This window comes from Protomyctophum parallelum (assembly GCF_964188405.1).
Source record: "Protomyctophum parallelum genome assembly, chromosome: 14".
Classification (NCBI taxonomy): domain Eukaryota; kingdom Metazoa; phylum Chordata; class Actinopteri; order Myctophiformes; family Myctophidae; genus Protomyctophum; species Protomyctophum parallelum.
Window position 1 is genome coordinate 46,595,827 of NC_139709.1, and position 26,106 is coordinate 46,621,932.

Below are 26,106 nucleotides of genomic sequence, written 5' to 3' on the forward strand. Positions count from 1 at the left end.
GACATCTCCGCAGAGGAGAGGTGGACGAGAAGACGACCTGGAGTCTGTTTGTCCGCCAGCGATGTGTCCTACTGAAGGTTAGACAAGGAAACACTGGGACGTCCCAGAAAAACTGTTTCCCAGCAGAAGGAAAGGAACAAAGACATCTCCTCGCCAGAGATGACTTTCATCTTTCCGTTGTATGATTGATAATGCTGTATTGGTTATTGGTTGATTGATTTTATTGACAAAAATAACACAAATGTCAAAAGGATGCAGGATAAAACACAAAAAAGCTAGAGAGCTCATTTCCATTGTGGGTACTTTAAGTGTACTGTAAGTGTGGGTGTAGATTGGTGGTTTCTGTGACATACAGAAATATAAGGTCAATAATAAATGCATTCAGTCAGTGTTCCGTGTACAGTAAGACAGACAGTAAGACAGACAACTGAAATATCATCAAAAGGTACTGTAGGAACCTGGTTCTAAACTTCTAATTAGGTCCAGCTGCTACAATAACTTAAATATGGTACATGTTATCAAATACATGTACCATATATACATTGGTTTAGAATTCAGAGAAGTGTTTTTGTAGGCCAACCTGGAAGTTATTCCTGCCATGGGTTCCCTTTGCTAACTTCCAGTTAAGTGGAATGTTTAGCTTTGTGCTTTTGATAAATTAAGAAGCTCTGTCAAAAGACGAGATCACTCCTTGTGCTTATGGTATTCACATGTATTCAACAAGATAATCTCTATTATAACAATAATAAACACCATTATTTTACCATTTTTTAACCACACTGCTGACAGTGTGCTTCAACAGTGAGGTAACAAACTCCCTTAGGCTTACATTAACCACAGACCCTGGGGGAAAACATTCTGGCAAACTCACTTCCAGGTTTTAGTGCTACAAACTGTATATTTTATAATTGGATGTATTGTTCATTTTCTTCCACAGACTCTTCCCGTTTCCCAGTTCTCCATGAATGGCTCCCTGCTCCATTCCGACTGCTCCACACATCTGTACAGTTCTCTCCAAGCAGACGGAGAAGACAAGGGTGTTGTTAGCCTCTCCGTAGCCTGTCGCCCCCAGCTCAGCATCAGGGGCTCCATCCAGCACTCCATAGAGGGGATCCAGGCGCTAGGCGTCCCCACGCATGGTGCCCTGGTGCTGCTGGGTCCTGCCACCGCAGATGTCCTTGGCATGGAGCTAGGCGTGGAGCTGGGGCAATGCCACGTCAAGGCCAGCGCACGGCAGAGACAGGCTTCCGAGGCAGACTTTGCTGTCAGTGTGTCTCACTACTGCCCTGCTCTCCAGGTAAGAATGTTCACATGGAGTGGAATAGTTTTTCAGGTCCCTTGCCTTGTAGCCTGTCTCACGCCCTACGTTTTTGGGTAACGTAACTTAGTTCTCATTATTCTCTCCCCTCCATTATGTCTCAGTTAAAGAGCTCTGAGTACTGATTTACATCAACACGCCTTCCTTTGAAACAGGAGTTCAAACCGAGGTCAAGCTGATGCTAATGTTTGACTAGCGACAGAGCGGAACGACACCTTCCATGTTGTTATGTCTGCTCTGCTTCTCACCAAGCGAGATAATAGAGTGTGTTTGGTTTTCTGGTGGGATGTCTCTATAGCGGGGGTTCCCAAACCTTAGAGCTCCAGACCCAAATGATCATTGTGGAGAGTCTCCCCAGGACCCAAACGTACAACAATACATTAGGAATGAATGAACCACTTGAGCTCTATTTCAGTAGTAGTGAAAATAGATGATCTACAAGCTCGCAATGTGTCTCATGTTAAATTAACACTCAAGATTGTATTGTGTAGACGATTGGGGTTGAGAGATCCTTAAAGGCCTTGTTTGCAAGTCTGAAGATTGTTTATGAATGCAGGTTTTGGACAGGTATTTTTGAGGGGTGCTCACTGCTAGCCACTCCTATATACAGGTTTAATTTTTGTTTTGAGTTCAATGTTTGTTTTAAAAATGCCATTAACAATGAAGGGAAAATTTACGTCATATTGTCCCTCATTACTTCATAATTGTCCTTCATATCTCTTTATTGTTAAATGGCATTTAATGTTTGTATTGGCATTTGTTTTACATCACCATTACATCACCTAATCAACATGAGTTAGACTTTAATATATTAGCGCCCCTCACTTCACACAGGTGTGATTTTTAATGATACATACAGTAATCTCTGTGTACACAGTTTATGAATCGTTCAAAGTAAACTAAATGTTTGTACTTTTGTGAATGTTGCGTGTATTTTCTGTGATTATATGTGTGCATTTGCAATATTTGTGTTTATTTGTGTTCATGGTAGGGGTCGTGTCTCTGTGCCAGTGAGTCTTTATAAATGCACGTGTGAGTACTTTTTCCACCAATGCACGTTTGCCTGCTTGTGTGTCCCTCAGGGATCTGTCCTACCGGTGTCGCTGTCTCTCGAGGGTCTCCTGTCGCTCGTCCCCTGCCGGCTGGCACTGTCCTCCAGGCTGAGGGTGGACACGCGTGACGTGGCCCTCGAGCTGGGCCAGACCTGCAGACCCCCGCGTCTCTCAGGGACCGTCACACACTCCTTCCCCGGCCTCGCTGGCCTCGGCCTGGCCCCGAGGACCACTGTGGAGGCCTTCGCCTCCGACGGGGCGGGGGCCTCTGGCCAGGCCGGGGCCATTCTGATCAGAGTCGGAGACTGTTCCGTCAGAGCTACGGGAACCACGGAATCCGAGGGAAGGACACGGTGGCACTGGGCTGCTGAGTCTGAATGTCCCTCCTTGCAGGTAGAGTTTTTAGAAGTTACAAAGGGTTTATATAGGGCGTGTCTGATGAAATTAATACCAAATATCTAAATGTATTGGCTCTTAAACTAAATATTGAATCAAGTCTGGGGGCACACGAAATCCTGAGTAGACATTAAAATAACCCCAGAAGGCAAAAAAATGTAACTGAAATCCAAAGTGAATCAGTCTCCTGTCGTCTCTCTGCCCTGCAGTCTTATCTGAACGGGTCAGTGGAGCGGGACCCCCAGGCTGGCGCGTGGACGGCCAGCGTGGTTCACACTGGTCTGGACGACCAGAGGGCTTCACTGAGACTGAGTGCGAGGAGCGGCCCCGAGCGCTGGCACCTGGAGGGCCAGCTCAGTCACAACAACCTAGAATATTTCAGGGGGCTACCGGGGAACGGGAGGCTGCTGTTAACCGGCAGGCGGACGGAGGCGGAGGGGACACAGGAGGGGGGCTACTACAACTACAATGGTGAAGCTCTGATGCAGATTGAGGAATGCATCGCCAGAGCTGCCGGGGACGTCATGACGGGGAATGGCCAGCAGGGGTCACTGTCGTATCACAACAACTGCACTGTGTTACAGGCAAGAGCAATGGAGTAGTCTCTAAATTGGAACTGGAACACTATCCAATTGAAGCTGATAAATGGGTACTCTACTCCTGATTAGTTGAAATTGGCAAACCTTCTGATATATATATATATATATATTCTTTATTTTTTTCTTTATTTTTTTAAGATCTGGAAAGTCAGGTTACTGAACAAACACATAATGATTATTACTATCACGAATCAAAATATAGAGCTTTACATTTTTAACCAATGTAAAGATCATGTTCACTACCTTTAAATAATGATATTTAGATCAGTTGTTCTCAAACCTTTTCATGTTTGTCCCAGCCACCCCTGAAGAGAAGCTTTGTGTTGAAAGATTTATAAGTTATTAAAAAATTACTAGTCCATTATTATATATATATATATATTTTTGCAGGAGTTGGGGAGTCCAAACCGACTGCAGGCCTCAGGCTCAGTTCTCTCCTCGCAGACGCTCTTTGACTCGCACATCTCCATGGCGATCGATAACAACCAACTAGAGGCTTCGATGGCGATGAGGAACTCAAAGGTATGAAAACACCAAGTATATCGTCTCTTACCTCACTACGCTTTTGTGTTTTTTCGTAAATTCATGACCCACAGTACTTGATCAAACTACAGCGTCACACAAAAGCATCAAAAGTAGCAGATTCACAAACTCGAGACACGTTTTGAATCCTGAAAAAGTTTTGGACATAATGAGGTTTCCACCTGACACCCCTATGAGTGACAGTAGTTTCAAATGGTAGACCAAGAAAGCACATTTGTCAAATAATAAGTAGTGGCGTGAAAAGCACAATATCTGCCTCTGAGATGTAGTGGAGTAGAACTATAATGTTTTGAAAAATGGACATAACCATAAGTACAGTAAATAAGGCATTAATTAAAGGGGAATAACACTAGTTTTCAACATTTTACTATGTCATTAATATACCTAGAGTTGTTGTGTGGAAATAATAACCCCCCCCCCCATTCTGTGTTGCCTAGAACTGGAGGTCTGACAAAAATCAGTTACCCTGAAGAAGGCAGTTGCATCTGCCGAAACGTTGGTTTCTCACTCTGCGTCCTAATAAATAATTTGCACTTTGGCTATCGGTGTGTGCGGCCACTCTTTTGTCTTTTTAAGCTGAAGAAAATCAGTAACATCTTTGTGTACATCTTTGTGATGTCACTGAGATGTACTTCATAATGTTAACCTCCAGTTCTAGGCAACACAGAATGGGGGGACTTTTTTTAAAATAATTTCCACACAACTTGAGTACTTGAGTATGTTCAAGTATATAAATGTACTTTGTTTCTTTCCACTTTCCAATGAGCATTTTTCAAAAGGTTTTCATCTTTCAGGTGCCAACATGAATAAATAAATGTTGGCACCTGCATGCGTGTTGGAGTAAATAAACAATAAAAGTGTGTTTCTGTCTTTCAGCATAGAAATGAGGCTTCAGCCTCTCTCAACCACTCTGTGCCCCTGATGAAGTGGGTGGGCATCCCCACAGATGCTGCTGTCATGCTGAACTCCCTGAACCATGCAAATGGATCCTATCATTATCTCCTGCACTGCGCTGTCACAAAGCAACAGGTAGGTAGGAGGCAATAAGCCTGGCTCTCAAACTTTAAAAAAGGGCCAGAGACCTCCAGAAGCAAAGCTTTAAAAGATATATATATATATAGCCTACAGTATTCAAAGATTTGCACACATTTTCACTAGGGGTGCAAAAATGTATTATTTTCTTCGTTTTCAACATTAATTTTACTATGTCATTAATATACTTTGAGTTGTTGTGTGGAAATAATAACCTTCAAAATAAGGGTTGCGCGCGATAAAACATTGGCAATGCGCGATAGATAGATTAATTCATCAAACGGTCAAAAGGTTCAGGGAAGAAGGTTCACACATGCTTTGAGTACCCATAACATACGTCAGAGAAGTTATTGAAGACAATGCCACTGACAATGGCATTGAAGACAATGTCATTGCAAGCACATTGTGCGTGTGCACGTGCGCATGTGTGTATGTGTGAGTGCAGAGTGAGTGAAAGAGAGAGAGAGAGAGAGAAATATGGAGAGTATTTAAGTAGTTAACCTCAGCCAAGTGACAATTGAATAGCTGAAAAACAACAATAACTAAATTGTGTACAGCTGGTTCATTGATATGTGTACACACGCACGCGCACACACACACACACACACACACACACACACACACACACACACACACACACACACACACACACACACACACACACACACACGCACTTCAAAACTTGTTGGCAAATCAAGTTAGGGAACATTTTTATGTTGTCGATGGATTCACACGGTTGAGTTTCCACAGCTCTAATCAGGGCTGAATCTTTCAAATCACACACACACACATTGTTTCCACACGATAAACAGTCAGGGCCAGATGTAATGTAACATGTCCACAACATTAAAAATCTAAAACACAACTCTGAATCTCGCGTGGCCCTGTAATTTTCAAATAATCCTTGTATTGGGGTCCTTGGCAGGAAATGTTTTCAGATGGGAGTCTGTGGGCCAAATTAATATCAATTTGGGAATTGGGAACCAAAAAGTTTGAGAACCACTGCTATACAACTTTCTTCGCTATACTGTTAGATAGAGCTCCTCACTGGCGTGATGCTTTTGTCCGTGTTTATTTGACAGCTGATTCAGGAGGCGACAGTGGAAAAGAGCTCTGGGGCTGTGACAGTCCAGAGTGTTCTGCGGCACTCTGTGGGCTACCTGAAGAGATCTGGAGTGCCTGAAAGCAACACTCTTCAGGTCAGACACACCATTTTCGGATTTTCTTATTTCGAGCTCACAGCGTGTCACTTCGTGCCGTGCTGCGACCTTGTACATCTGCTATTTTTTTTACATTTTCTTTAATCTTGAAAGTGTGAGAACTACTGATTTAAAAGTAATTTGTAGAATCTGCCGATCTACAACCTCAAAACATATGGTATTGCTATGCTTTGTGAGCTTGAAGATTGGCTATTGTCACCAGTCTTTGTACGACAAAGTAATGTATACAGTTTTTTTTTCTATTATTTTCAGCACACAACACTCGGCGCTTCCTCTCTCTTCCTCTGTAGCTCTCACTCTTTCTTTTCCTCTGGCTCAAAACTACTGTGACAATATTATATATGTGATTGATGACTCTGTGAGGTGTGTGTACCTCTCAGTTACAGCATCGTAAATATGATTGGGTATTACCATAAACGTTCATAATTTAGGTTCGGTATTACCGTAAGGGCATTATAATCATGGTCGGATATTACTGTAAAGGTTCGTAAATATGGATGGGTAGGCTATTACCATAAAAAGAAACATCATAAATATTATATGTGTTACCGAAAATGTTCAAAAATATGCTCCGGTATTACCAGAAATCCATCATAAATATGGTTGTTTGTTACCGTAAATGCTCATAAATATGGTCAGGTGTTACGGTAAACGGTAAATATGGTCAGGTGTTACGGTAAACGATCAATAACTACGGCCATGTCTCTTGTACTGTACCCGCTGTGAGAGCAGATAGTGCTGGGTCGTGCTGAGGGGAAGAACTTGAGCGTGCAGGCCCAGCTTGGAGCCCAGCGGGCAGGCTTGAAGCTCAGCATGAAGTCCCTCCCCATGACCACAGAGTTAAGGGGAAGCGTCTGGCACAGCTGGCACTGGCTTAAGGACAAAGGACTGCCACTCAGTGCCGAGGTAATACGATACAGATACACACTGGCATGGAAAGGACTCTTTTTTATTGTATCAACAGTGGTGGAAGAAGTACTCAGATCTTTTAAAAATAAGAAAAAAGTAAGAAAGAGTGAGTAGCAATACCGCAGCAATGTAGTATTGGCATCAAAATATACTGAATACAGTGCCAAAGTAAAATTGCTCAAATCTATACGTAAATAGCAAAACAATTGCTGATATACAAAAAATATGCAAAAAAAAAAAGAATAAACTCAAAATAGCCAGCTCACAACATGTCACTCGTAGATCGGCTATTTTCAAATATCTGAATTTAAATGGTATGTTTTGTAATTATCCTTTATTAAAATGTAAATTAGAAAATATTTCGGCTGAGAAATAAAGTACCTAAATGTACCTTGACATTACAAAATATAGTTAACTAGAAAAAGTGCCCTTCTGGGCACAGGTCTCCACCAGGATAGGAATTTAGGTTTGTCCTTGGCCTCTAGGGAGTTGGCATACAAAGTTATCCACAGATCCGTGCAGTTAGAGGTAAAAACACTTTTCGGACAGTTATAGCGCCACCTTGAGGCTGAGTTGAAATTGTTCATGTGGCATTTTGTCCTCGGCCTAGTGGGAATGTGGGTGCACAATTTCACGGAAATCACACGTTGTGTTCATGATTTGCAGCATTTTGTTTGAAACTGAGCACTCCTGTGAACTTTGGAAGCCAATCTTAACCAATCAGGATGGAGTCTGAGAAATCTGAAAGACCGGTTTCGTTGAATGGCTCTAGAGAGACTGTGTACCAATTTGCGCGATGTTTGGACAAAATCTGTAGGTGTACTGTACAAAAACTTGTTTTGCACAAAGCGGCCTCCTGGTGGCGCTATAACAGGCCTTCTGGAAAGTTTGGGGCAGAGGTTCATCGTTGGCATCCAGGGAGTGTGTGTGTGCAAAATTTGGCATCGACCGGGTTAACGGTGGCCGAGATTAGCTGCTCACGGACACACACACACACACACACACACACACGGACACACGGACGGACGGACGGACGGACGGACGGAGTGCAAAACATACTCTCCCCCCATGCCTTCGGCCTGGTGGAGACAATAATAATAATAATAAAGTAAATTTAAAAACTTTAAAAAAATCCTAAACCTTCAATCCATCAAATCATAGATGGAGATTAGTGAAACATTGCTGAGGTGTATCACACGTATTCATCCAGACATTGTTTTCTATAACCACTTAAAGTCCTTCTGGGCTCTATACTAGTGATTCCACTCTAAACTATATATCTTCTCAGAAAATAGAACACTTTGTCCAGACAGTGGAGGATGGGATTTAGCGGTTAAAACCATTCATAATGATTTAGTCCTGGACAAATCCATGGGTTTCAGAGTCATGCCTAATTTATAGCATGCTGAGAAGGTGTTGCTCGCAAGAACTTCTTTTTTTTTTCCTAACCACTTAAGCCCTATTTTTAGGCTGTATTATGTGTAATACTAGTTTAATGTCTAGTTTTACATAAGCGGTTTTCTTGCTCCATACAGATATTCCTGAAACAATAACTAGTCATAACACTTGCTGCTAATCTGTGCTCCATAGGTTGTGATGCATTAATAGTGTGTTGCACCTTGCACCTAAGGGCAAGATGTGCTGCCTTATTCTGGCCTAGGTGTAGTTTCCCCACTATCCTCTTTTGCTGGACTGGACCACACAGCCAGACAGCTAGTTAGGTGGGATAGATGGCACCAGTGCCTGGAAAACCTGGGCGGCAGATGTTGGCATGAAGTAGTGGAGTCAAAGGTTTCACTCAAAGTTTTTTTAATGGATTTCAAAGTACCGTACAATATTTGCCTGTGAGATGGAGCACTGAAGAAATGCTAAAATAAAGTAAAAATACTTGAGTATTAAGTTAAGTGCTCCACAAATCTCCTGATCATGGACAGCCAGCCCCCTTCACATTTTATTCCTTATGTTTTAAATATGAGTGGACCATATGGACCAACACAACTGCTTGGCATTTCATTAGACAGTCATTTTACATTGTAAAATGACTGTCTAATGAAATGCCAGGCAGTTTTGTTTCATCTACCTGTTCAATTCCTAAATCTCAGTAAAATAAATTGAGTTTGAGATTTGACTTAAACAATACCTTTTGCTTTTGAGCTGTTTTAAGACCGTCAAGACAATCCGATACCCTTTGTAATTCCTTGTCTAGAACCACAGTCATGTCTTTCAGATTAGTGGCTGGCATATGCACAGTGATGTCAGGTCAATATCAATATGGTGAACGATAATAGCCCATGGCAGCTTCCCTGGAATGTATGTTTGAGACTCTATACAGTAACAGAAATTGTCTGACAGTAGATCAATAACTTCAAAGGCAGCACTATAATCCAGCAATACCGACCGGCAGCAGACTGACCTCATGCTTACTTCTATGGATGGGGAGTCCAAGCTGCTTCTTTTCACCTGACAGGGGGAGTTCCCCCGGGCGGACATAGCGCGTGGATGGAACACGTTATTCTGACCAGTTCCTTTCCCCTCCCATCAGGCGCCCCAGCTGACCAGGGGGAGGTAGTTTAGTGACCAGGATTACTGCATGTTTTTGTGAGGGAGGGTACCTACCCTAGGAGAACATGCAAACTCTACACAGAAAGGCCCTTTCGCCAACCCTGCCTCGGATTTGCTACTTTTGATGCCTTCGTGTGACGCAGTAGTATGATGAACTAGGGCATTAATTTACGAAAAAACACAAAAAGTTAAAATATGGAGATAGGCGGTTTCCACCCGTCACTGAAAATATACAAGAGAATAAGCATGTCAGATTGTGCCCATACTGTACTGAACTGTTATCTCTGAGCAATACGCAATTGACATTCCCTCCCTCTGTCTGCCTCAGGCCCTGTGCTCCGTGGATGGGCCCTTGTCTCAGCTTCAGTCCCAGGCGCAGCTCACAGTGGACGGACACAGACTGCTGCTCTCTGGTCTCAACGTCAGTGCAGCGAGTGGGAGACTGGCCTTGCTGCTCTCTGTCAGTCAGACAGGAAGACCACACTACCTGGATGCCGTGATGGCTGCCCAGTTCACAGGTCATGCTCAAGGACTGTGCATTTGATTGATTGGATACTTTATTAGTCAGAAATGTAAATCAGCACGTGGTACAGTTATGGACATTTAGACCTGAAAAACATTCACTTTGAAAGAATATATATTCAAAGGTTTGCGCCACATTGTTACGATTTTTCAAAAATAGCAGACCTACAAGCTCGTAGCGCGCCACTCGGTGGCGCGCTATGAGCTTGTAGATCTGCTATTTTTCAATAGCTAAATTATGACATAATGTTTAAAACACCAAAAGGGGTTCCCGCCCAAAATGGGTTAAGACATTAAAGCTTACAATTTACAATTTAGGCATTTAGCAGATGCTCTTAATCCAGAGCGACTTACATTAAGCAAGAACAAAAGCATGGCAATACATCACATACATAAAAAGTAGTTATCATGAAACATGCGTAAGCTAAGAACGTAACAGTGGAATATCTATATAATGAAACTATGCATATAAACTATACATATTATTGTATACTACTATACATATATACTAAAGTGCTATGACTACATAAAATGCAATTCTAGTGCTGTCTACGTAACATGCTATAAGTCTGTCTAAAATGCTATCTAAGTCTACAAAAAGTGCTATCTAAGGGGCTAGGGCAAGTGCTACGGGCCGTGATGGAGTCTGAAAAGGTGGGTTTTCAGACTATGGCGGAAGACTGGGAGTGAGGATGCAGTTTTGATTGTAATGGGAAGTGCATTCCATAGTTTTGGAGCCAGAAGGGAGAAGAGTTTGGGACGTGTGGAGCGTTGTCCCAGCGTTTTTAGTGAGGGTACTTCCAGCTTCCCTGCATTGGCTGATCTGAGTGCGCTGCAGGGTTTGTAGGCATTAAGGAGAACAAAAAGTCCTATGTATTAAATTCATCAACATGGAATACAAAACAAAATTAACACAATAATATATGTCATCAACAAATAACACTACAGTATATGTACAAAATAGATTGGGAAATGCATCATTATTTAAAAATATTGAAATAGTTTGAATATTTTTTTGATATATTTTAACCCATTCTGAACGGGCACCCATTTTGGTGTTGGCATCATATTATGCTTTAGCTATTGAAAAATAGCAGATCTACAAGCTCATAGCGCGCCACCGAGTGGCGCGCTACGAGCTTGTAGGTCTGCTATTTTTGAAAAATCGAAGAATGACTGACATTTGATCTCTGATCTCAGGTCAGAATGGGTTAACTCAAATCTTCTCTTGTGGGGGTCCCTGGCACAAATCCTTTTCAGATGGTGGGACTCGGCCAAATATATATCAATTTGGGGGGTCCTTGGCACGAAATGTTCTGAGAACTACTACTACTACTATTCTGAACGGGCACCCATTTTGGTGTCAGCATCATGTTATGCTTTAGCTATTTAAAAATAGCAGATCTACAAGCTCATATCGCGCCACCGAGTGGCGCGATACGAGCTTGTAGGTCTGCTATTTTTTTTTAATCGAAGAGCGACTAACATTTTTAGAATCTGATCTCAGGTCAGAATGGGTTCATCAGACCAGTGTGTGTCCAGTGGAAAACCTCGTATGAATCTGATCTCAGGTCAGAATGGGTTAACTCAAATCTTCTCTTGTGGGGGTCCCTGGCACAAATGTTCTGAGAACTACTCATTTAATCAGTGGACTTGTCCTCGTCTCTAGGCCCCCTCAGAAGCGTGTCCATGGACGTGCAGTGTGCGGGCCGCAGGTCGTACCTGCTGGCGGATGTGAGGGGTTGGGCCACACATGTGGGCTACAGAGAGGTCAGAGTCACCTTGAAGCACAGCGTGCACGGACAAACCAGCCCCGTCTTACAGGTGAGGCTTTCACCGGAGAGTGACCGAACCATAGCAATAGTCATAAATAGGTAGACAACCTCATTGGCCACTGGGCTACACATACACATCAGCACCGCCCTCATGTTATGTAGGGAGAAAAATGCCTGGGTTGTATTGTAAAAAAAAGGTTTTCTCTTTTTTGACCATTACTGTTACTTAATATCTATGTTAGATAAGGTGTTTTTGTGTGAAACACCACATTTCTTTATTTAACAATAATTATAACAAAATACATACAATACATACATAAATGGATGCACCTGGGACGTATCCTCAGTGATGTATCCCAAGGTCATCGGGGTTTCGGGTCTCGCAACATCATACCCCTCACTCAGGTGACCCAGCCGGGGTGATCAAGTCCCGACTTACGTCCCAGTAGCTACCCTCGATAAGTCCCATTAGGGAAAAACCAGGGCCACACAATCCGTTCCTCCTGAACTACTCTGCCGGGACTGGGAGGTACCATTCTGGCACATGGAAGGACTAGGCTCTGTGGGTTGACACCTGTCCGGGCCCCTCCTACGTCTCACCAGGTCCACTCCTGCTCTCACCAGGTCAGGCCCTGTGCGTTGCACCAGACTCCCAGCACCAGGCACTTTATTCAGGAGTGGAGGATTCTCGAGCCCGCTCCGCTTGAGGCTTGAATGGCCCTCTTAAAGGCCTCACCGTGGGTTTGTTGGGCTTCTTCCTCACGGAAGACACAGGCTGGGGCGCCAACCCATACTGCTCCCGGGTGCCGTCTAATTTCCGGCTGCCACCCGTCTCTCCGGTGGTCACCAGACTATTCCTGGTTGTCACGTAGTCTATTCCTATGAGTCACTATAAATAGAATAACTAAGTATCCTATCTACCGGTACATCAATTTGTTTATTGTCATGAGTTGTCACCATCTGAGGCTTACAGGTCTTTAAATAAATACTTTCTGAAACGTCTATGAAATTCTCTTCCGGGCCAGGACTGCGACGCTCTATGTTTATATCTATCTATGGGTACAGTACACCATATTTCATTGTCAGAAGTCTGCCATAAACAAACACCCCAGATGGGACTCGAACCCACAATCCCTGGCTTAGGAGGCCAGTGCCTTATCCATTAGGCCACTGGGGCTGTAACAACAACACATCAAACAAAGGTGGTATTCATGGCCAATAGAGGGCAGAATGGAACAGAGCTCTTAAGATATGGAGATACGAGGTTTCTGCCCGTCTGTGCAGAGATCTGAAAGTTGGTATAAAGTGTTCTTACAGATTGTTAGACCTCTAGTTTCTGCGTTCTGAAATTAAGCTGTCTATCTCTGTCAACTGCTAAACCCCAGGGATTACAAAAAGAGGATTCCACTTTGAGAGTCTCAGTTCTAAGGCCCCAGTGTGATGATGAATTTATACCAAACCTCCTCCAAAACACATTCATGCCTCTGAAGAGCTGCTCTCAGAGTTTAATGTGGGTGCAAATATGAATCTGTTAATCTTTTACACATCTGGAATGTATCTCGTCAGTTTTTCTTTTCGTAAATTTACGTGACACGAAAGCATAAAAAATAGCCAGATCCGCAAGCTTGAACTGCTGCGTGAATCAACACGTTTTTTGAAAAAAAGAAAAGTAACAGTTTTGGACATAATGAGGTTTCCATCCATTCATAATTCATAAATTGCACACCTGCTTACAATAGACATGTGCAAAGGAGAGGTACAGCCAATGTTGAGAAATGAAGTAGTCCCACTTAGTGCACGTACAAAACAAATTTATTAGACTATGTTTGGGCAACTCACTTTCATCTGGTACCTGCTGACAGTTGAACGTAGGTTGACCGAAACGTTGTACGTTATACATTTGCTTTGTAAGTGAAATAAGACAGTCAGTGTGTGGGACTACTGCATTTCTCTATTATAATTTTAAAATATTGCTGATTGGTGATCTTTAAATCACTCAATATCTTTTAATAAATACAGGATATGTGCACAATGTTTTGTCGGGTGGAAATCTCTGGAAATCTGTCCAAAACGTACTTTTCAGGATTCAAATAAAAAAATAGCAAAAGTAAGCGGACATATTTCGAGCTTATGGATCTGCTATTTTGGATACTTTTCTATGATGCTATAGTTTGATCAATCAACAATTTCTTTACAAAAAAAACACAAAAAGTTAGACTATGGAGATACAACGTTTCTGCCCGACAGCAACGATATATAAACTGTACCAGTTTATATAAACAGTTTTGGCCAGAATGCTTTTCCTCGGATACATAAACATTGTACTTGACGAAGTTTTGTACCCTTTGAGAGCATTGAAAACAGCGAGGATGTATTCTCTATATCGTAATGGTGTTTATCCTGATTTAACCTGTTTAAATCTCTTGGACGGCAAACATGCAGTAGTTATGCCAAACATAGTTGGAACAAACTCCCAGATGATCCAGTGCTTGTGCCAACTCTGTCTACTTTATTTTGTGTTTCTTTATGCTTTTACATTGTTTGGTTTTGGTTGTCTTTGAATGCCTTGCCTTTATGTAAAGCGCCTAGAATAGAAAATGTGCTTAGTTGTAACAGAGGACAGACAACGGCAGTATTTGGTACGTTTTTATTTATTCCCAGAGCTTTACAGAAACCATACATGCAGCTGTTAGCCATGCTGTAGACATAAGCTCATGAATTAGTTACATTCCACGTGGAATCTCTGGAATCTAAGGAGAGAGCACTTGAATAGTTGTGATGATGTGTGGCTGATCTACTGTATCTCAGGGCTTCCCAAACCTTTCAGCTCGAGACCCAAAAGATACAGTACACTTGGTTTATTAACCCTGAGAGAGAACATGCAAACTAAACTGCCAAGGTTTGACACTGGGGGCTGTATTTTGCGAGTCTTAAGTATCAGGTCTTATTCCCCAACTTGAGTAAACTAAAGACCTGGAGGCGTGATCAATGCCATTTGGCTATTCTGAGTGGCCAAAGAGCATTGACCACGCCTCCAGGTCTTTAGTTTACTCAAGTTAGGTAATAAGACCTGGTACACCCATTCTGACCGGGCACCCATTTTGGTGTCAGCATCATGTTATGCTTTAGCTATTGAAAAATAGCAGATCTACAAGCTCATATCGCGCCACCGAGTGGCGCGATACGAGCTTGTAGGTCTGCTATTTTTGAAAAAAATCGAAGAACGACTGACATTTCTAGAATCTGATCTCAGGTCAGAATGGGTTCATCAGACCAGTGTGTGTCCGGCGGAAACCTCGTATGAATCTGATCTCAGGTCAGAATGGGTTAAGACACGCAAAATACAGCCCTGGGTGTCATGAATGCATAAGCCATTCAACCCCAAATTGAAATCGCTTGTTCAGGGGCCTCTAAGAGTCCACCTCCCCAGCTTCCTCACGCTCTGATAAGAGTCCACCTCCCCAGCTTCCTCACGCTCTGATGGGCACAAGTCACGACTTAAACAGATGTGGCTAGACTTGGCTGACAGAAATGGATGAGTTTAGCTTTTGATTCGACATTTAAAAAAACAGAATCTTGTAGCAGAGGATGGTTTCGATCCATCGACCTCTGGGTTATGGGCCCAGCACGCTTCCGCTGCGCCACTCTGCTATCAGTCACCCCAGATGGGACTCGAACCCACAATCCCTGGCTTAGGAGGCCAGTGCCTTATCCATTAGGCCACTGGGGCGATACAGGTAAAATACTTATTGAGGAGAGAAACAAAAATAGAAGAATGGAGAAATCATTCTGCTATGGCTGCTTGTGGTGTCTTTGTATAACCATGTGTTTGTACTGTAGGTAGAAGCGTGGGGAAGAATCACTGACTCACAGCTGAGGTGTTCTATGGCCATGAACCCTGAGCTCCCCTCCTCACTGGCACTGATCCTACAAGGCCACCGTCTTCCTGACAGGTACACACACACACACACACACACAGACACACGCACGCATGAACACGTGTGCGCACGCACGCCACACACACGCATGCACACATACATGCACGTACACATGAATTTAATTTTGCCATTTTTCCCTCAATTTTTTTGACTTCTTTAACCATCCTAAACCAGCCTAAAACCGAAAAATTGCAGATCTACAAGCTTGAGCTGATAGCAGATCTGATATTTTTCGGTGCATGACACTAGCACACATAAAACAGAACACGTTTTACTCTAATTCCAACCCCTAAACCTGACCTCTAAATGTCTAATCCCAACACTAACCCTAAAACTTATCTATAAGCATAGAATTAATTATCAACCACAAAACGACCATTTCTCTTGTGGGGACCAGGAAACCGTCCCTCACAATGTCAATTTCTAAAATTATACTATATGCTTCTGGACACATTTGGTCCTCACAAGTTTAGTAATGCGTACAAAAACACGCACACAAAATAGCAGATCTAAAATCTCACAACGCATCACACTGTTGTTGTGTGACCTGTCGTGGGGCTTGTAGATCTGCTATATTCAGCACGCCACACCACCATACGGCGATGTGTTCATAGCATGAACAAACAAAGAGTTTTAAAAACTCAAAAGGAAATGCAGTGACCCACGTGATGCACTTAAACACTGGACACATTCCATCTGTGTGAAGGCCTGTGACACCAGACATTCCCAACCTGTGGCCTGTGAGGATACTGCACGTGGGCCCTTAAACCCATTCTGACCTGAGATCAGATTCATACGAGGTTTCCGACTGGACACACACTGGTCTGATGAACCAATTCTGACCTGAGATCAGATTCTAAAAATGTCAGTCGCTCTTCGATTTTTCAAAAATAGCAGACCTACAAGCTCGTATCGCGCCACTCGGTGGCGCGATATGAGCTTGTAGATCTGCTATTTTTAAATAGCTAAAGCATGACGTGATGCCGACACCAAAATGGGTGCCCGGTCAGAATGGGTTAATGATCATTTTACGATTCATATTTAAAAATGTACGACAAAACAAAATAGTATTCTTTCATTAAAACCTTGAAAAATGTTAGTGCCGTTGATCCAAGCCGGAAAACAATCGATTGATTGATCATTAACCCATTTAGAACTGAGGCCGGCTTCTAAATTCTGACCGAAACTTTCTGAAAAACATCAAATAAATATGTTGCTACTGTAGTATATACAGTACAATATAGCAACAGCTAATGTTACAAAAAGGGGTTCACGGATTGAAAGGCGTAACAATAAATAGGGGTTCCCGGTCTAAATTGGTTAATATAAACATGCTCTGGAAATGCACACGGCCCACCCATCGGATCTATTATGTTGACTGATGGACGTCCTTTTTGCCCAGTAAGGAGATGATGCTGAAGGTGGTGCAGAATCTTCCCCAGCTGTTGATCTACCTACCTGCTCAACTCAACGGCCGGGCTCAGGTTGGTTTTACATACTGTACATACAGTACATTATGTGTATCAATGGCATATATCGTCACTGTATCGCCATTATTGAAACGGTTTGTGATTGTTCGTGAATGAATACCCTACTACTTGATCATACTACAACCTCACTCAAAAGTAGCAGATCCTTTGAGCTTGTAGATCTGCTACTTTTGCAACTTTTAAAATTTCCACCCAACAGAGACGAAATATAATGTGTTATCACGGTAAAGTTTTTATGTTAAGTATCTTATATAATGTATGTATAAGTTAGTGCGGGAGTGTATCTGCCATCTCCATTGGCCTTTGTTTTAGCCCTGGTTGCCTAATGGATAAGGCACTGGCCTCCTAAGCATGGGATTGTGGGTTTGAGTCCCATCTGCAAGAAAGGTCTGAGTTGTACTTGAGTCTAAATATTGTTTCTGTTTTATAGCCATTACTTAATACTGTTCTAAATCTAAGATAAGTTGTTTTCCTACAAAACCTTATGGCATAACATAAAATAAAACATTTATAACAAACCAAACGTGAAGCGTGAAAATCAGTTGAGAATTTAGTGATGATTTAATTAGAGATGTCCCGATACTGTATCGGTATTGGACAAGTATCAGTTCGGCCCTTATTTGGTCATATCGGGTCATGATCAGCGAATATGCCAGACTAACCACCGATCCGACACAGGGGTAAGGGGTTGACACTATGGCAGGTAAATAAAATGTTGGGGCATGTGGAGTTTGCTTTCAAGTTGCCCAAACTGAAAGTGCACATACGAGTGAGGAGTCTGCTATAAACACACAACACGAGATGTATAGCTAGATGGCTATAAACACAACACAAGATATATAGCTAGATAGCTCTTGTATCGGTATTCGGTATCGGCTAACACAGAAATTGTGGTATCGGGATCGGATCGGAAATTTAAAACGTTTATCGGGACATCCCTAATTTGAATAGTTCCACTGAAATGATGCCGGACGGTGCACCAGTCTGCCAACAAACATGTCAGATGCCGCTTGAATGCAACTCACTTCAGGGGAAAGTCCTTGAATAAACTGGGTGCAGAAACCACAGACACTCTCTGTAGAAGTCTTAGGCGTCTTTTTTAATAATGTTGAAGATCCGCAGCAGCAGTCAACGAAACAAATTTCGGCATGCAGGCCAAATCCTCAGTGTTAACTTACGCCATGTGGCTTGAAGCCACACGGAGGAAAGTGCTGGCCTGTCAGGACTAAGTAAGACACGTTGGTTTATTGTCTGGCATTGTATGGTGTCCGTGTAGGAATGTGTTATTATTTGACTGCGACAAATTCACTGTCACAGTTTTTTCTTCTTTCCTTCTTTCCTTCTTTCCTTCCTTCCTTCCAGTTCAACCAGACTGACTCCAGTGTAGGGGGGTTAGTGGAGTTGTCGTCAGGCCGTAGGAGGCTCTGGGCTCTGGGAGAGATAACCATCATTGAAGGAGGCTACAAGCAGACCCTGGAGCTAAACCACTCCTTCCCACAGGTGCCTCTTATTCAGTGTCTATGCGTCCTCTAGTTTATCTGTCTGAAACATTTCTGTTTAGTGCAGACCAATGAGAACTTCATATTTTCACAATTACCGGTACAAATAACCAGGACATAGGTTTAAAGAAAGTAAAGAAAGACAGTTTGTTGTTGTGTGACATTGTACACTCAATGATTTAACCACATTCCCCTAGCGTCCCTATTCTGGGACTAACATTAGACATGAGCTCACAACGCATCACGCTGCGATCAGTGTTTAATTTATTAATTATTAGAATGTGAATCTGACTAAGCTCTGGCTGTACAACCCTGGCTGTAAAATACAGTGAGCTTGTAGATCAGCAGTTATCAACAGGATCAGCAGTTGTCAACAGAGATATTTCGGGAAATCCAAAATAGGGTTTAAATGGCTAATCTAGTCTACGTGCAATGGATTTATGGCACATGAAATCCGTTAAAAATGCACTTTATCATTTTAGAAACAACCACATATTTCAAGTTAAGCTGCAGAATGAGCTCTTGATGACAGATACCCTGCTTTGCTTTGTGGTTTCGTATCTTTTTTTGCAGTGATGTAATTAACTATGTACTAATTTACGTACTGTACTTTTAGTACAGTACAGAGTACAATTAGGTTTTCTTTTTTGTATAATTTTTTTCTTCAGCAAGGCGTTGCACTGTTTCACTAAGCTTAGTGGGTTTAAGTGCTTTTAAACTAACCGTTTGTGCTTGGGCCTTTAGCGTTTTGGACTAGCAGAGTGTCAGACCACGGCATGGGCGCAGCAACAACAATAACAACTGGGTGATGATCAGTATAATTTCCTGAAAGTTGCTCAGTGGAGAAATACAACCTCATCTGCACGCTAAACTTAAAAAAAAAAAGGGGGATATCTACTCGCAACGCATACAAATTGGTCCGCAACCCAAACATGGGTCCTGAGTCTCCTGACCACGCTAAACTTGTTAAAAAAGGGGGATATCTACTCGCAACGCATACAAATTGGTCCGCAACACAAACATGGGTCCTGAGTCTCCTCCTGACCCACTGTTTTGGAAACGGTGATCTCTCCACTGACGTTGAGTGACGGTTTGTGTGCTTGGTGTTTTGGTTGTGCAGCTGAAACCTCTGCCCAGGACGGTGGCTGTGAGGACACTGTACGAGGCGAGGAACGGCAGCTACCAGGCTCAGCATGGAGCAGTCTGGGGCGGCCAGGAGGTCAGCCTGACGGGACTCTACCATGTTCCCCTGGGGCTGGGGACTGGGAACCACACCCTGAAAGGTATAGGACTCTTCTTACCATGTTCCTCTGGAGCTAGAGACTAGGAAACCACACCCTAAAAGGTATAGGACTCTACCATGTTCCTCTGGAGCTAGAGACCGGGAATCACACCCTAAAAGGTATAGGACTCTACCATGTTCCTCTGGAGCTAGAGACCGGGAATCACACCCTAAAAGGTATAGGACTCTACCATGTTCCTCTGGAGCTAGAGACCGGGAATCACACCCTAAAAGGTATAGGACTCTACCATGTTCCTCTGGAGCTAGAGACCGGGAATCACACCCTAAAAGGTATAGGACTCTACCATGTTCCTCTGGAGCTATAGAGCGCCGAAGTCTGACGTCACTTTAAGTAGAGGGCGCCAACACACAGGTTCATGTCTTTTTTTATTTGCAGTGAAATCTCCATAGGGCGATTTTAGAAACTACATATGAAGGCAATGTCGCTGCTAATATACGTCAACGCCCAGCTGTCAACACATTGCGTTCCTGAGATTCCTCATTGACGTAAGCTCAGCTGGTGGTGACTCGACTCGTACTAACCACGAAACATTAAATAAAAATAAACGTAATTAACATTCAGTTTCTGTTGTGCGACGGGCAGATGCAGCCACCCGCCTACCCGGAAATGTAGTCTCTGGGTTGTTTGACTCGTTTCTAACGCTTATTTTGTTACTCTTTGGGTATATTTGTACATTTCCACCTTCAGTCGATGCATATGAGTGAAAAGCCCGGGGTGATCGGTTTATTTTTCAAACACAGTTCTTATGAGTCGATCTAAAATCCCCCTAGATTACAATGCAAATAAAAAGTACTCGAACCTGGGGACCGACGCCCTCTACTGACACTTTATTTGACAATTCGACATTAAAATGTCTCGTCAAAAGTAATTTAATTGTCACTTTAGAAATGTGCAGATACCATGGCCTGTATACACTTAATCTGTATGTTGGTTTGTTTACTGTTGAGTGAACAAACAATGTTGCACATTAAGCTAATCATCTGTAACCTGACTCCGTCAGATGGAAGACGCTTGCTTCACGTTTGTAATTGTGAACTCGATATACCTCCCCATCTGGTGGAGTCAAGTTAAATCATCTGGGGAGTGGACCCCCCAAAATAGTTCCCAGTTCGAGAACCACTGATTTAAATGAGCAAACGGGTAGCGGCGCGCGGGTGAATGTTTTCATCTTTATGAAACTCACACAATGTGGGTTTGATGAGTGACGATGATGGTGTGACAGTGCTTCTCTGTTGGTAGTTCACATGGCCTGCGTTCCCCGTGGGAGCAGTTTGGAGGTGACACTGGAACGCTCTCTGTGGGGAAGACTGGACACCGTTCTTCTGGGCTGGACCAGGCATGGACGACTGGAGCAGGTCAGAGCAGTGCTTCTCAGAGTAACACAGTCCAGGGGGTTCCAGGGGGGGGTCATCAGTTTAACCACTTTAAGGCCCTTTCCCAATTCCTTTTTTAACCCTACCCCTCAGCCCTTGCCCCTTCCCCTTGTCCCTACATAATGAGTGTCAAGGGGTAGGGGGATAAATCATCCCCCCTAGGAATTGGGTCCATTTGGTTCCAAACTATCATTTAGCTGGGGACCCCCTGGAACTCTCTCTTTTTAATTATTTTAATTTTTTCTTGTCATTATGGTGAAGTATTGTAGAGCAGATGATTGCAACAACCACCGATGTGACATTTTTAAACGGGACCGCCAAATATTCTAAACGATAATCATATTCTGTGAGACACACATCTGAGTTTTTGCTGGGTCAAGCAAAGAATCCTTCCCCTATTCGCTCATTCGAGGACTCAGAATAATAATGAAAGGGTGTCTTTGATATGAACGTTTTTGAGAACCACTCGGTCAGGACATAAGATGGCTCACGGTTTTCCATAATACACGCAGTTTCATTTTTCGCTACATGACGATTTATGTCCACACTTGCAGTTGCAGTTATGTGTGTCTGTTTAGTGTTTGGCTGTCACCAATCTCTCTTATTTTCATTCATTTCATCTCTGCATTTAGAAAAGGTGCTTTTTATAATGCCATAAAGGCATTGTGTATAAAGGCATTGTGTATAACAGCTGGTTAAAGTCCAAGTTTGGAAAGAAATAAGAATTATGACTTTAATATAGAGAGCATTTCCCCAAGATGTATTTTGTGCAAGTAAGTATAATATCTGTGCAGCCTCTATGACCACTATGGACTTGTTGTCAGTGGTGGACAACTAAATACATTTACTTGAGTATTGTACAATTAGAAATATTGACACCACTATGTAGTGTAGTCAAAATGTACAAAATTAACCACTTAAGTTCTCTTTCAAATATAGTGTAATGTAATGCATTGATATTTAAAAGACAACTTTTATATATTTGAGTATTTGCTTAATAAAACTATTACTTTTCAGGATTCAAATACAAAAGTAGCGAAAGTAGCAGATCTACAAGATCAAAACCCATCGCTTTGTGCCATGTTTCAAGCTTTTGGATCTGCTACTTTTGATGCTTTTGTGTGACGCTTTAGTAAGATCAAGTAGGGCATTCATTCACACAGTAGGGCATTCATTCACACAAAAAGTATGTAGTGTGTATAGTATGGAGATAAGAGGTTTCTGCCTGACAATAGCTTTGTCCACCTCTTGTGATCTGTGTTATTATTTTTACTGTACGCATCTGTGAGGAATCGAGATTACCTCTTGCCACAAAGCTTGTTCTTCAAACCTTGTCGGTTGATGTCAGTAGCCTCATTTTTCCGTGTTGCCCTCGCCTCCAGGTGAAGGCGCTCAGTCAATGGCATCAGTCAGAGGACCAGAGTGAGGCCAGGATAGAGCTCAAACAGCCCTTCAGTGCCCTGCTCTCTCAGTTCTCCCTCCACACACTGTCTCAGGCCTCTCAGGGAGGACGCTGGAACAGCCATCAGGTATTTAACTGGCCCACATCACATTTAGGACTTCAATGTAAAACGTATTGTGTTTTTTCTTTGTTTACTTTAAAGTCATGAAAAGTAACTTTTCATTGTGATACCGAATAGGAACTTAAAGCATGCTATGTTAGCTCCATTGATCCAAGCTGAAACACAATAGATTGATTGAGCACTTCCGCGTTCCTTTGTAACAATGGGAGTCAACGCTAGTGTCGCCACTCTCTTACTATATTACTCTGGTCAGGACTAAGTAAGACACCGTACTGTATTTGTATGGTGTCCGTGTAGAAATGCGATGCATTGTTACTAAACTGTAACAAATGTAACTTTTGATGGAATGGTCCTATGTGTTCAACTCATCAGCATAACAATTTACACAGTAATTGTGAGTGACCACGTTTCGACAACTGAAGGGGTTTCTTTGTGTCTGCATGCTGTCCAGGGCCATGTGTCATGGGACAGCGGGGACCCTGTGAACATCTCCCTCAGTCTGAGCAAACGGTGGCAGGACACGTCCAGCAGGGGGCAGGCCTGTGCCCTCTTCTCAACCAGACAGGTAGGTATAGAGAGGGGGACTACAAATTTCACGCCCCCAAATGAGACAGCGGCCCCATTTCTGGTCCGTTAGAACGGTGTACTGCAGGCCAGCCTATAGAAGTCAATTGAAATTCAACTGTAGTTAGCCTACTTTTAAATGCGAAATGAACTGAAGACTATATTGATTTGAATAAAAATATGTTTCAGAATCTATGAACTGTCTTTGTCAACATATCTTGTTGTTTTCTCAGTAGAGGATGTATTTCACATTTAATTTACCACTTGAATGAGTTACCCATAATTTAACGGAGCATAGGGGAGACGTCACTGCCTTTACGACTCTTACGAGGCTACGAGTGCCGACTTTTAAGAGTGGAATTCTCAATAATAATATGTATCCCGATTCCGACTGACTTTGTTCATTCATCACGTCTATATTTTGTGTCACAGGCTTATATACTGTACATGTTCTACCTACCGGCTACCGTGGAGCTCTGACTGTTTTACCGTTAATTGTTGTATAATTAACTTGGCTGAATATTTGGGGAAATAACCAGCTAAATGGAGGAGTGACATATCCTGACATTTTCAAAAAACCTAGTGAATTCTCCAGATGAGTATTAATAATTATTCTTGCAAGATGCTGTTTGGATAATTTTCCACAAATGCATAGCCTATAAAACGAAAAAGATGGCAGGTATGTGACATTGAAAAGGACAAATCAAACATATGGGACACTTTATTAGAACACAAAAGAATCACTCAGTAATGAACCATTGAAATGAGGGTATTTTAAGATTTCTCGCATAGGGATTGCATTGACAGCTGCAGTACACCGTTTTAACGGACCTGAAGTGGGCCGCTGTCTCATTTGGGGCCGTGAAATTTGTAGTCCCCATGTGTCTCTATTGCTGCTGTAGACCAGTGTGTCTCAAACCATGGGTTGGGACCCATTTTTGGGTCACGGACCCATTGTTATGGGTCACTAGTAGATATCTCCTTTTTTATGTTACTTATGTTAAAAAAAAGAAATATTTCAGAAGATTATTAATATGATTTATATCTTTTTTTTGCGTGCCTGTGTAGGCAGCCCTTTCATCAGTCGAAGGCTGCGTCTCAGTGTCCCAGGAGATGAACTCATATTTCCAGAATGCCGAGCTGAAGTGGGATAGCAGGAGTGTCACACAAGCCCTGAAGTACCTGGTATGCCTCTCCTTTTTCCCTGCCCCCCCCCCTCCTCTGTTCTTTTCTCCTTCTGAAAACAACACAAACAGTGGAGCTCACACAAAAATGAATTTCACCCACTGCTTTTTTTTAAACCTGTGACGTGACGGATCTCGAACGTGCGTGTGCGTGTGCGTGTGCGTGTGCGTGTGCGTGTGTGTGTGTGCGTGTGTGTGTGTGTGTGTGTGTGTGTGTCCAGAGGACGCCTAGGGGCATGCACACTCTCCAGATGGAGGTTGGGGCTGAGAACATGTGGCCCACTGCCCCCTGTCCCTCTCACAGGCTCCGGGCAGAGGTCCACAGCAACCTGAGGACCACCCTGGAGCACAGCGTGCTGCTGGGGCTCTGCCCCACACAGCCAGTGAGTACCGCCATCTGTACTTCCAATTCAGTAAGGCTCAAGATAATGCATGTTGTGAAAATAGCCAAGCTTGTAGATATAGGCTATTTTCCACAATATTTATCTGTGGAACCAGCCATATAATGTCAACTCTTACATTCCAGGTCCTTGGGGGGGGGGGGGGGGGGTAAATCGCCTGTAAAGGTTGAGAACCACTCTATACTGTACTTCCATTTTTCTTTTTCTTTGCTTTTCTTGCTCTACTTGTTCGGTCACAGGTCTGCATTGCTTATTTTGGTTGTATGTCTATGTGCAATTTAAGGCACTTTAGAGCAATTCAAAGTGCAAAGTGTAGCATCTGTCTAAACAGCATGTTACATCTAATAACATTATTTGTGGTCAAAAATAATGTGTACCGGTATTTAAGTAACCAACACAGTATATACTGTACTAGTAAGACGCTTGAGGGCAAGAAGCGACCTCGCCCTAAAACGATCTGCCTGGGTGACAGCAGACTGCTGGGCGAACACTGGCGCTTTGGCATGGGGGGGTCAGATCAACATATGGAATAAATTCTGTACTGGCCATATATGGAGCGTGTCTTGAGTGTACAGGGTTTGATGAGGGCCCAGGTAGGGCTGGGCCTTATTTTTCAGGCCTGTTGAGAACTGTAGTTTCGGTCTCCCCCAGACTGTGTCGTGGTCAGGGACCCACAGGGTGAACTGTAGTTTTGGTCTCCCCCACCAGACTGTGTCGTGGTCAGGGACCCACAGGGTGAACTGTAGTTTTGGTCTCCCCCACCAGACTGTGTCGTGGTCAGGGACCCACAGGGTGAACTCGGGAGAGAAGCTGCTCTACACACAGACTCGCCTCTCAGTGACGGGACGTCCCGCGCCGATCTGCAGCCTGACGCTGGCCCTCACTAACAGCTCCACTGTCCA

The 26,106-nt window shown here is 43.1% G+C and overlaps 2 protein-coding genes and 1 long non-coding RNA gene across 3 annotated transcripts in view; all 3 read left to right on the forward strand.

Annotated features, from left to right (window-relative positions):
- Positions 1 to 1,213: 1,213 nt before the first annotated feature.
- Positions 1,214 to 3,105, forward strand: LOC310871474. The gene is made up of 3 exons (XR_014570308.1): positions 1,214 to 1,297; positions 2,401 to 2,763; positions 2,976 to 3,105. It is a non-coding gene; the product is annotated as an uncharacterized lncRNA (long non-coding RNA).
- A 665-nt stretch (positions 3,106 to 3,770) lies between these two features.
- LOC310871350 (uncharacterized protein) lies at positions 3,771 to 8,729 on the forward strand (the record flags this gene model as incomplete). Its single annotated transcript, XM_083782836.1, has 5 exons — positions 3,771 to 3,887; positions 4,785 to 4,937; positions 6,023 to 6,139; positions 6,893 to 7,066; positions 8,700 to 8,729. The coding sequence occupies exons 1-5, from the start codon at positions 3,834 to 3,836 to the stop codon at positions 8,727 to 8,729; spliced, it is 528 nt and encodes a 175-aa protein (XP_083638962.1). The 5' UTR covers positions 3,771 to 3,833.
- Positions 8,730 to 15,776: 7,047 nt separating this feature from the next.
- Positions 15,777 to 26,106, forward strand: part of LOC310871458 (uncharacterized protein) — a 22,880-nt gene continuing 12,550 nt past the window's right edge. The window contains exons 1-10 of the mRNA XM_083782990.1: positions 15,777 to 15,881; positions 17,269 to 17,350; positions 18,719 to 18,856; positions 19,976 to 20,138; positions 21,399 to 21,514; positions 22,915 to 23,061; positions 23,507 to 23,620; positions 24,688 to 24,804; positions 25,025 to 25,186; positions 25,970 to 26,106. The exon at positions 25,970 to 26,106 is cut by the window's right edge and continues 28 nt beyond it. Of these exons, the coding sequence (XP_083639116.1) occupies positions 15,814 to 15,881; positions 17,269 to 17,350; positions 18,719 to 18,856; positions 19,976 to 20,138; positions 21,399 to 21,514; positions 22,915 to 23,061; positions 23,507 to 23,620; positions 24,688 to 24,804; positions 25,025 to 25,186; positions 25,970 to 26,106 (1,244 nt within the window). The 5' untranslated portion in view covers positions 15,777 to 15,813. The remainder of the gene's footprint in view (positions 15,882 to 17,268; positions 17,351 to 18,718; positions 18,857 to 19,975; positions 20,139 to 21,398; positions 21,515 to 22,914; positions 23,062 to 23,506; positions 23,621 to 24,687; positions 24,805 to 25,024; positions 25,187 to 25,969) is intronic.